The sequence below is a fragment of the Nothobranchius furzeri genome, chromosome 19 (assembly GCF_043380555.1).
Source record: "Nothobranchius furzeri strain GRZ-AD chromosome 19, NfurGRZ-RIMD1, whole genome shotgun sequence".
In the NCBI taxonomy this organism is placed as follows: domain Eukaryota; kingdom Metazoa; phylum Chordata; class Actinopteri; order Cyprinodontiformes; family Nothobranchiidae; genus Nothobranchius; species Nothobranchius furzeri.
In genome coordinates, this window is record NC_091759.1 from 19,239,668 (window position 1) to 19,251,768 (window position 12,101).

Here is a 12,101-nt window from a genome sequence, read left to right on the forward strand (position 1 = left end):
CGCCCCTCCCTCCACACAAATCTGCAGCCAGAAGCTCAGTCCGGCCCATCCACGCACACACAGTAACGGATCTCTCTGTGCTTGCTTCACTGTTGCTCACGTTTCTTCAGAACTTTTAGGTTTTCTTCAGCTCGCCTCTTTTTCGGTTGAAAATTTAAAGTAACTTTTTTCGTAACGTACGTGGTGCATTTGACAAGACAGAGCTGAAAACGGCTCGTGCATGCATCGGTCACTGCCTCCGCTCCGGTCGGGTTTTTAAAAAAAATATTTTAACTCTCTCTCTCTATCTCTCTCTCTCTCTATCTCTCTCTCTCTCTCTCGCTCACTCACTCACTCACTCACTCACTCACTCACTCGCACGCACGCACGCACGCACGCACGCACACACCCACCCCTTAATCAACATTGTTTTGTTTAACTTTGTGTGGGAAAAATGCCAAAAGCGCTAGGAAAAATCAGTTTAATCAAATAAAAATAAAAGTTGTATCTGGTTCTAGTATTTCATATTTCCTAGTTCCTACTGCATGAGTTCAGATGTATTAATTAGGGATGCACCGATCAGGTTTTTTGCTGCCGATCACCAATACCGATATCAAAGAATGCTGATCACCGATACCGATCACGTGGATTGGCCAGAAATTTTCGACAACATTATAATGAGTGCTACAAACTACATAATCTGGGAATAAAGGAAATGTAACCTAATCTAAAATGGTCTGCATTAGGGCTGTCACGGTGTGAAAATTTAACCTCACGGTTATTGTGACCAAAATTACCACGGTTTTCGGTATTATCGCGGTATTTTTTTTAAACGTGCTACATTTTCACACAACTAAATAAACCCTGTATGTCAGGAAATATTGTCCTCAGTTTGTGTCTAAATTTAGCCTAAAATTAGTTATTTTGTAATTATGTTGTTTATTTGTTTACATTTTTCCCCTTTAGCCTTTAAAATACCAATATTTGTCCATAACTTCTTATTTTATGTCTGTTTGATGTCATCATTTTAAAAATATTAGACCAGATGATACTCAGTACTCAAGTAGCCTTCTAATGAGATACTTTTTTACCCTTACTTGAGTAATAATCCCTATATCAGGAAAATATTGTCCTCGGTTTGTGTCCTTCCAGTGAGCTTTGCAGATGTGGGAAAATGTCATCAGGCAGTAATCGTTGTTAAATTCATAATTATTCTCGGAGAGAGACCGACTCTTATCTGCCCCTGGGAGCCCCGTAATGCATAGCGTCATTTCAACATGGCGGTGTCCACGACACGGTTTATATGCAGGTAGCGGCGCTGCGGCTGCTTTATATAATGACTCGTTGCATTCTCCCTCAACCCAAAGCCTCGGATCACGCATTTTAGCTAAAACGCTAACGTTAGCTTGCCTTGCGTTGACTGTAGAGTTGTGGGTGATGGTCACGCAGATGTGTCATGAGATCTGAAGCGTTGCTGCCTTTCACAGACACTTTTTCTGCTCGCGCTGCAAACAGGATAGCCGTCCGTCCGTCTTCTATAAACTCTAGGGCTGGGGGTAAACGATTATTTTTAAAACGATTATTCTGACGATTATTTTATCGAATAGTCGACTATTCTAATGACTATTTAGAAAATTAATCTAATGATTATTTTTCTATTGCACAATTAACAAAAACCAGAAAATCTCAAATAAATTCCTCAAAAAAATTGATAAATTCTTACTGTAAGAGAATAAACACTACAGGCCTTCCATTTTGTATAACACTGCGTTTATTGTGTTGGTTGGTTATGTTCTGGTGACGTGTAGAACCTGGGAGTGCAGGCTGCTGCCTGAGAGGTGGTAGAAGATGGAGTGTCTCCATGCTGCTTTGTTTTGGTCACTTATGTGCGTGAGGCGAGTGGTCTTACATTTTTAACTAAACCGAAAACCCACAACACTCTAAATGTAATAAAAGGGAGATCTACACCACAAAAAAGATGAACTCTAAACCAAAACGTAACAGCTTATCCCAACGCAAGAAGCTGTTAGCGAAGATGCTAACAGTAGCTTTACCAACGTTAAGTTCAAGTTACCAAGTTTAAATAAACCAAAAACACCCAGCAGCAAACAGACCAGCACGGAGGAGAGACTGCTACCACCAAAACAGCTCTCCTCATGTCTGAAAGAAGCTCCTTAATGAAGGGAGAAGCGCTCCCGGTGATTTTCTACATCTGCGACAGAGACGGAGCAGCGCACATCTGACCCCGGAAGTTGTTGTCCGTTGCCGGGAGACGAAGGGGCAAAACAGGAAAATAATCTAGTAGTGGACGGACGTTGTTCCGGGTCTTCGGTATTTGGCGGAGATGTTAGTGAAGGCGGAGAAGAGGGCGAACTAGAGGAAGAACAGGCAGATTCCTCCTCTATTTACAAACTCCTGGGGATGCAACAAGTGGGCGCGGTGCGTCGACTTCCGGATCTGACGTCGACAAATTTTTAGAATCGAGCCGTCGACTTCGTCGAGGCTTCGCTACAGCCCTAATAAACTCCCTCGGCATTCTTCAGATATCTAAAACATGCCCGTACTTCCCACTTTGTCTTCTTTGAGGGATAATAAATGTCCTGAGCGCTGCCGTCTCCTCCTTTGACCATTATTTCAGCTTTAGCTTCAAGAAAGTTTTGTTGTAAACAATGCGCGCACACCGGCAACTTCAGCCGATGATACGGTGGCTGGTAAGGGTCACCGCGCCTACATCGCAGCCACGGTAAACCCACCAAGATAATATAGTTTTTTAAAAAACAAGACGGTTATTATTATTGTCAACTTTTTTTTTTTTTTACTGGGGTTTACGCTACACTGGTTACCGTGACAACCCTACCTGATCGGTTTGCTTTGATCTATTTTGAAAATTCCGATCAAAACCGATAGGGGCGCTATCGGCCGATTACGATCAAATGCCGATCCATCGGTGCATCCCTAGTATTAATTCTTGCACTTAAACATTAATGTTCTGATTTTATTGAAAATCTTGTTCTGTAATAGTTCCTTTACTATTGTGATCAAAAATATTTAATCTCAATTCTGAGGCTGCTCTGTAAATAGTTTTCAAATAAACACACATAGCAACTTCTGATCGATCCATATCAATTTCAGATTTAAAATAATGTATTGACGTAAACCACACCCACTAATTTCCAAATGATAAATAAGAGGTGCATTCATATGTGTATCTCCTTTGATCCGCATTAGTGATATTTCAGCACCAGAACAATGTTCTGGAAAAACTGCTGACATAGTTTTGTTCTCCCGTTAGAAAAATAAATGCCTCAAAGATTGTAGAGCTTAAACACGCTCACAGTTCGGCAAGCTGTTGCCCTTAACCCTGTCGTTTTCAGCGCTCCTTTTGCTGCAGTGTTCTGTTTCTAATTGGGCCGAGACAGCCGGCTCTGCCTCGTGTTGAGCACGCTCACCCTCACTTTGCCAGGTGGCGGGTGTACCCACAGGTATTGCCCTCTAGAGTGTCCCACGGGAAGCCCAGGTGAGCCGCGTACAGCTCAGGCCAGGGAAGACATTGCTTTCTGCAGGTCGTGACTCGCAGCATATTTTTGTCTGACATTTTATTTTTAATGTGTATTATTTCTTTCCTTACTTTAGTTTCTTTACCGCTCATTTTAAGAAACAGAGAACTTCTGTGAGTTGTAGCAAATACAAAAATTAAGTATGTTGGTGTAAAAATATGATTCTCTGCATATTTGAGAATGAGAATTAAGCTCTCATTTCTAATGAAAAAAGTGAAAAGCTACACCGTGCAGTAGCTTGGTTCAAACGAGGGAAAATGACACAAATTAGACTCTAAAGTTTTCTTTTTTTTATTACAGGTAAACAGGACTATAACAAAACAAAGTCCGTGTTAAAGGCAACGCGGCTGAAAGCTGAAGCCAAGAAGAATTCCTCTGGATTCAGGGTGAGGATCCTCCACTTTCCTGTCAGTCTTGAACCCATCTGTTATTCTGTCTCGTCTGTTCGCCAGCCTTCTTTTTTTTCCCATTTGTCAGCCTAACTGTATATTTCAACGTGTGTCTGTCTCAATCATGTTAAATCTCCCGGACACTTTAGTGGTGCTACAGGAACTGGCTACAGGTCCTCCAGGATTCAAATGATTCACAGCAGAATTGCCAGTAATTATGTGAGGTGGCCCCAGACCCTCGGAAGCACTGAAAGCCATGAAATAAATTGTGGAAAGAGAAATATAGTCATGTATTGTGTCCACAGTGGAATGAATTCATGACTTTAATAATCGAGAAGAAATTGGCGCTTGAATATTTCTGAAGACATTTTAAAGAAAACATCTAAATACAGAAATTAATTATCTAAACTAAGACCAAATGTCTGCGTGTTGATGCGTAAACTAAATAAGATGCATAAAGTGAACCATGATCCAAAGTAGGGCTACACGATATTAGGAAAACCTGCGATATTCGATAACAGTGATTACTATTGTAATGACGATATTACTTGCGATAAATAAAAACAACTCAGGAACTAAAATAATCTAAAACAAAGAAATAAAAAAAATCATAAAAATGAGAAAAGCAAAAGATGTTAGGAAAGGGAAAAAGAAAATGAACAAGAAAAGGCGATCAGGGGATCCAGGGAAACGAAGAAAGAGCAGAACAAAGCTAACTCAGGTGTTTGCTAACCATCAAACTTAGCAAACCGGGGGGGGGGGTTTGCACACGTTGCACGCGTTCCGCTGCTGTTTCTCACTTCTCACCAGTATCAGCTGATTGAGAGCTCTAGTTTCGTTGCGCCGTTCGTGTCAGCAGACACGGTAGGGTCGGGGAGGGGGGCGGGGCGGGGCATGACGCTTAGCCTGTCGGGTGGCCAAGCAAAGCCTGGCGGGCCGCCAGGCTTATAAAGCACTGGGGGAATCCCTGGAATGTGTTATGTGTAGCAAACATTTAAGCTGACCATTCATTGCGATATTTACCTGTTCTTTGCGATATCCATATTGTGCATGCTAATATCGTGATAACGATATATTTACCATATATTGTGCAGCCCTAATCCAAAGAAATCTAGGCTCTGCTGCTTTTTATCATGTAAACAGCTCTGCATCCGTCTAAGTCTTTGTGATCGACATCTGCACGTAAGCAGGCGTCTAGCACTATTGACCAATGGTGAACATGGTGCGCTACAGGACAGTGGATGGGCTTAGCAAGAGAAAAGAGAAAAAGGCTGTGCTGTTTACATTCTTTCACAGTACACAGTACAAGGTGCGTCTATCACTTTTACGGGTTTTCAAAAAATCGTACATAATTCCTGATAGGGGTGATTGTAGCTGTAAGCAATCGTAACACTGCACTTGTCTTTTAATTAGAAATCTATCGTTAAGATGTGTGAATACCTGTCTAGCCCTATGCTAACTAGCGTTGCACCAAAAATAAAACTTGTATCTTTAGTGGCAGTGCGATAAGCTTCTGCCTGAAATGTTCAGTGCTGTGACCAGTGAATCAAACCATTGACTACCTTCTATTTGTCAGATACGTGCCACCGCCGTAACGCACCGCAGATGCACCCGGTGTGAATCGGGGGTCAAAGTAACAATCCATTCACATGAACTCATTCGCTGCCAGCGTTTTCAGCGATTTCACAGTTTTTTAAAGAGTCAGAACATTGTGCTTTATGATGATGATGTCAACAACAAAACTACCAAAACAAAGAGTACACTCACCTCTTACATCACGAAGAATCTGCGCGTTTCAAGCGTTATCTGTTCTTTCATAATCCATCGTCGATCGGCAGAAGCTTTTCCGGTTCGCGCCTCACTTTTTTCACAGCAGCAGCCCAAAACGATCTAACACATGGATTTTCTGCTTCCTGATCACGTGACGTGTGATGTACGCAGATGAAAATCGGCTTTAGAGCTGGGCTGTTTGTTCTCACGGCGCGGGGGCTCGTTCCGACGACCATGCAGTAAATAAAAGCCAATGACGACTTTAGTCAATGGCATTGAATGAGTTAAGCTTTGTGATTGGATATTTTTTGGCATGAGATCTTCCAGTCATGGGTGAAGGTTCCTGTGGGTGCTTGAAATCGTTTCAAAGTGCTTACATGTTTTGTGCTGTGCTTGAAACGGACTTCAATCATTTCATTAACCATCAGTACCCACACCTGCCGACGTTTTATCAAAACTACGTTTTCACTTCCAAGTATGCAGCTAGAATTAGCACCTTTTGAGTTTAAGCAGCGCTGAAGGGAGCACCAACCACTAAAAAGGGCCGATAAAGCAGAGGAGAAGCTGGATCAATGAAATAGCTGGTTTTGACTCCTAATTGTCCTCCTCACATTCTGAGAGAGCCCCATAAAGCAGATGGATCATGTTGGTGTGTTACTGTCATGAGTTTCTAAAACCCAATAAAACTGAGAGACCATCAAGTCCTCCGTTGTTTTCAGTCCAAGTCATTTGTAGGGAAATCTAATTTACATACCGTAAATCCTCTAATATTAGCCTGTATTTAATTAACTGCCGGGTATCATATTTTGGCCGGAGTCGGCGGAGGTGAATAATGGCCGTTTTTTTATTGTGGCCGGGTGGAATGTGGTAACAAGCAAGTACAGGGGCGGTTGTGTCATCCGTCTCACTTTTGATTTGCCAGTGATAGACCGCGAGGGTAACTTTAACCGTGCGGAGATGAAGAGGAGGCGAAAATTTGATATCAAGTTAAAAGAGAACATGCTGATTATGCTGCAGAACACTCTGGGGAGCAGTAGCAGGGGTTGTATGAACTAGTCACTAGTCGACTTCACCGCTCTATAGTGACTTTTTATGCCTGTCATCGACTAGTCGCTGTCACGTGATAATGACCGGCAAGATGCAGTCCTCGGAAAAGACAGCAGCCTGCTGTCGGCAGGTGACAAGCTCCTGCGCATCTGGAGGCAACGTGCTGTGCCAGAGCGTCGGTACTGACACCCGCCGTAAAACGGACATTTAACCAAATTGTGACGTTTACCATCTTGCAATTTAACCTTCCCCTCACCCCCATCCTAACCTTAACCAGCTTGCGCATGCAAAGCTCTGATTGTTGACGCGCTCCAGACACCTGCGTCCTGAGCACGGCCACGGTAACATTATCAAATCAGGTGCCGCCACCTCAAAAACTAATTTAACACGCGATTGTTCATGTCAGCTCATTTCCTTTTATGTTTTCTGTCTTTTATTCTTTTATTTGTGCCTGATGCGTTTCGCTGCTGTGGATCAGGGCGCATCACCTGTTTTGTCCTCGGTGACACACCTAACTGATGCGGCCGGCGAGCACTCCGCTGTTTTTGCGGTCGGTAGATCTTTTAGAACTGCAGTTCAAAGGTAACTCATAAGTGAATATATATGAACCCAGGTAGCAGTTTTTCTTCAGGATTGAGAGGAGATGCAGGAAGATAATAAACAGGCAGGACAGAAAAATAGTCAAATAAAAACAAGTTAGTTTTTGTACCTGGTGGTTGCAACAAACAGAGAACATTGAAGGTAATCAGAAGTGAGGAACAGAAAATGAAATAATTATTTTAATGTTTAGAGCAGCAGGAACTCTGAGAGGCTGCAGGCGCATCAGTGAGTTTGCGACCGCTGCGCAGGGGGAGGGGGGAGAGGACTGAAGCAGAAACTACCGTTGTTAAAAGAAATGTGTTTAACTTTGAAAATGTGGGCGCAATTTTAATTGTCAAAAACTCCAGCAAACCATTAGTTCGTTTTGCTCAAATAGAAATTGAGACCTGCCTCTAATTCTGGCCCTCCTTCCATTAAAGGCCTGGAGCTTGATGAGCTTGAGTCAAATACAGGCCCGGGCCTGTATTAGAGGATTTACGGTACATTTGGTGTAAATTAAATGTTTGTAATCCATTTGTTTTCCTTCTGTTTACAGTTCATAAAAGCCCCAAAGCGTCCGTCTCTCATTTAAGCCTCAGCGGCCACAAAGTGTGCAGAAAATGAGCAAATCGCAGCGCTGATTAAACTCTGGGTGAAATGGTCAGGTTTTAAAATATGCATCTCTTAGACACGCAAGGCCTCATTAAACACGTCTTTAATCCAATTAGATTAGTCCATATCTTGAAATATTGATAACGGTCATGAATAATTGATGCGCTTTCTTTTTTCCACGCCCAAGACGAGGGGAATTTCAGAGGGCGGATTAAAATTCCTCTGGGACGAGGATAATAAACTGACTCGGACCTCTTGGCCTCCAGTTTGATTGAAGTTCAGCTCAGATGTAATGGATATTTGGTCATGCTTGCTTCCCCATCAAGTCCTTTTTGGCATAAAGTAGAAAAAGTGTTATTTTCCCTTTAACACGACTCCTATGATGATTTTTAGAAAGAATTCCAGCGCTTTAAAGTTTCGGGCTGACGGCATCCGTTACTCCTCGGCTAGGTCGAGGTGTACTCACTCCTCTTTGTTGCGTCATCCTTGGTTGAGATGCAGATGGTGCCTCAGAACGGCCAGTAGAGACGCCGGCTGGGAGAATCTGGCAGCTGCCAGGACAGGCTGTCTCGGGGCGGTCCCAGGAACCGTCTGGATGGGTTGGCCGAGAAAAGGATGGAGATGCCGCAAAAGAAAAGTGAACAGCATGAGGAACTTCTGTTCCCCATAACAATTATCAGGATCCCCCCTCTAAAACAAAAATACACTCCGGCTGTGGTGAGAATGCAGGTGTTGCACTGAGTCTACATTTCGGTCGAACGGTGAACGATGTCGGGTCATGACAGCAGAGAGGAAGGAACTGGCAGGAAGTGGCGTCTGTAGGCTCGTCTCAGATCGCCTGGAGAAGGAGTTGAACCTTCAACGGTAGCTCTGGCACTTTTTCTCACAGCACAGGAAACAAGCCTCCTGCCTTGTCTAATTGGTGAACTTGCCTTCTGTTCGCTTTTGCACAGTTTTCTCTTCGTCTTATTTAGCTGCCGAGCCTGGAAAGTTGGGGGGGTTGCTCATCGACTTGGCAGAAGATGGAGGGTACAGATGATGACTCTGGGTATGCTCCATCTGTTGCTTGTGTGTGTCGAGTAGCGAGTTAGGGACTTTTTTGTGTTTACTTTCAGTGTTTTTGTCTTTAATTTGGTGGAGGAAAAGAGGATTTATGACCATGACTGTCATCGAGAAGCTGCTCAGATCTTTGTTGAATAAAATTTATACCGTTTTTATATTTAGGCAAAAAAAAAAGTCATAAAAGAGAATAAAATCAATATGTTTTTTATGATTCATTGGATGTCCTGGTAATTGATAAAAAACATGACAACTGTGAATGTTTACCCTTTAAATATATCATTTTAACACTTAATAGAATTTTGGTAACAGGAGAGCAAGGCTTGGACCTCTTGTGACATTTTTGAGATATTTTGGAATCCAGCGGTGTCCAAACTGTGGCCCAGAGGCCATTTGTGGCCTTCGAAGATCGTGTTCAGCCTCCAACACTTGCATTTCTAGAATGTTGTCTCTCCAGTGGACTTTTAAAAATGAACATATTTGTATTTAGACAAAAACGAGGCCTATCTTTAAGCTGTGAAAGTAAAAAAAATCAATCAGGGTGTGCATTATCTAGAGGCTGGCGACACGATGTATTGTCATGCTAAAAGTCCGACGATATTCGCATTTTTACGGCTGAAAATTAATTGGAAAACTCAGGCCTCACACGCCAGACGCAACCAAGCCCCTTTAATGCGGGTGAAAAATTGAAGCAAACCCGGAAATGAAATAAATTGCAGTTCCACCCCCATCCGCTGGGGGCTGGTGTCAGAAGCGAGCAAATCCTCATTGACTCCCATGTTAAAAATACCAATTTCACAGCAGAAATAAACATGTTTACAGCCTGGTTCCAAAACATGTTTTTGGTTTAAATGATCTAGTTTACACTCATGACAACTCTGAGGGGGTGAATTTTTTTCTCACTCTTCTGTTTAAGTGTATTAAAAGCCTAAAATTCTGTATAATTAATGAGCATCAGACTAGGGATGGGTACCGAATTCGATACTTTTTAAGGTACCGACCGAATTCCATAGTACCGACCGAGCACTGATTCACGTCATTTCAAACGGTGCCTCGTTTCGGTACCCGTCCTTCATAACGAGAACTTGCCGAGACAGCTGCGCATGCGCAAGAGCGTTATGTCGTCGCTCATTGCGAGCGAGTTGTAAACAGAGCAGCATGGTAGAAGAACGAAAGCTAAAGCTTGGGTCCACTTCACTAAATGTGATGGGTAACTGGGTGATGATGAAACCAGCGACAACGATCTAAGTGAGGCATCCTCATCTTAATCTGCTCCGGTAGGTAAATAAAATGTTTAAGATAACGTTAGCTTGATATGTTAGCTTCCGTTTCGCTAATGGTGCATTCGCTTTCTCCTCGGAACTCCGAATTTCCGACTAGAAGAACATGAACGCACTCTAAAGTTTAGCTTCACTTTACTAAATGCGACGGGCGATTGGGTGAAGATGAAACCAGCGACAACGATCTAAGTGTGAGGCATCATCGTTTTAATCTGCTCCAGCAGTTAAATAAACTGTTTAAGATAAAGTTAGCTTGATATGTTAGCTTCCATTGCCACCGTTATCAGCTAATGGTGCATTTGCTTTCTCCTCGGAAATTCTAACTTCCCAATAGGAAAAATCAAATGAAAAAGGACGGCAAAAGGAATGAAGATACACAGTAAATTTAGTTCACAGTAAAGATGTTTGCTTCAGTTTAATTATCAGCTTATAAAACTACAAGGACGATGTTAAAATACAAACTGTTGAATGTTATTTATCGTGATATTTATCAAATATGATTATATATTGAGAAAAATATATATTTAATTATAAAAGAGAATTAAAATAATAAACATTCAAAAGTATCGAAAACTGGTACCGTTAAGTACCGGTATCGATTCCTAGGTAACGGGAATTAGTATCGAATCGATTCAAATGTCAAGGGTACCCATCCCTACTGATCAGACCCACATGACCACAGAGCTAGCTCCGAGGAAAGGCCTCAGTCTGAGCCTCACCCTCGCCTTAAAACTGTTCCGTCATTTTCAGTTTCTCAACTTAGACCATTAGTTGTAGCGTTTGTGCGTTCTTTTTTTTTGGATATTATTTGTGCAATTGTTGGACAAAATGACTTGCTGTGGCATTAATTGCACTAATAGAGCGTCCAAAGAGTCTCCACTTCATTTTTTTCGGTAAGTAAAATTATATTTATGTATTTTAGGTCACTGCCGAGCTGAGCTTAGATTTTAACATGTACTGTTTAACCATGAAATTTAAATGTAATAGGGTAAAACCCAGTGCATTTAACATAATGCTGCACTTTAGAAAATGGGTTGAAATATAACATGTTGGTGGAGCTGGGTTCCGATTATCGGCTTGTGGAGCTCTTGGGAGACCGATGTTTTCCACCTGTTCTCCCCGCAGCTCGGCGCATCTCTGTCTGATCGCGGCTCCTGACTGCTGCGCGGGCTGCCGGCTTGTGGAGCTCTGGGATGGAGACCTTTCCACCTGGTTCTCCCCAGCGGCAGCTCTGCGCATCTCAGATCGCAGCGGCGCTTGTCTGCTGTGCGGCTGCCGGCTTGTGGAGCTCTCGGGAGACCTCTGCGTTCCAACCGGTTTTACCCAGCGGTCAGCCCAGCGTATCTGTGACTCAGAAGCTCTGGTGTTGTGCACAGTTAACTCCGGTTGTAGCTAGGTTGCTACCTCCGTTAGCTTTGCTCCCACCTCCGCGTTATGGGCTCGACACACGGGAGGCGACATCGCCTCTCCTCCATTCATTTTCAATGAGGCATGCGCGACAAAGCGATAATCGCGGGTCTCCCTCCTACCAAGCGAAACGCGAAAAACGTGCGTGTGAAATTTAGCGCTCGTGCACGTGTCGTGCACAGGCGACCCAGCAACGCGATCTCAAAAAGTTGAAACATTTTCAACTTTTCATCGCTGTCGCTCGGACGAGGACCAATCACCAGAGGTTTCATTCACTGACCAATGAGCGGACAGGATGCTCCGTACATCTCCGAGCAAACATGGAGGAGAAGTTTATTATTATTATGTTTTATAGTAAAATCAGAAGTAAGATTTCACATAACTCTAGCAGCACCTTGTGAAACGTCATATCTACCACTTTA

The 12,101-nt window shown here is 42.9% G+C and overlaps 2 protein-coding genes across 4 annotated transcripts in view; one reads left to right on the top strand and one right to left on the bottom strand.

Annotated features, from left to right (window-relative positions):
• Positions 1 to 12,101, bottom strand: part of cap2 (cyclase associated actin cytoskeleton regulatory protein 2) — a 306,371-nt gene that overhangs the window by 194,923 nt on the left and 99,347 nt on the right. The gene's annotated exons all lie outside the window — the stretch shown is intronic.
• The window catches only part of triqk (triple QxxK/R motif containing), a 183,260-nt gene that overhangs the window by 155,831 nt on the left and 15,328 nt on the right, over positions 1 to 12,101 (top strand). For all 3 annotated transcript variants that reach the window (XM_054745201.2, XM_015973850.3, XM_054745202.2), the window contains exon 3: positions 3,837 to 3,922. In XM_054745201.2, the coding sequence (XP_054601176.1) occupies positions 3,837 to 3,922 (86 nt within the window). The remainder of the gene's footprint in view (positions 1 to 3,836; positions 3,923 to 12,101) is intronic.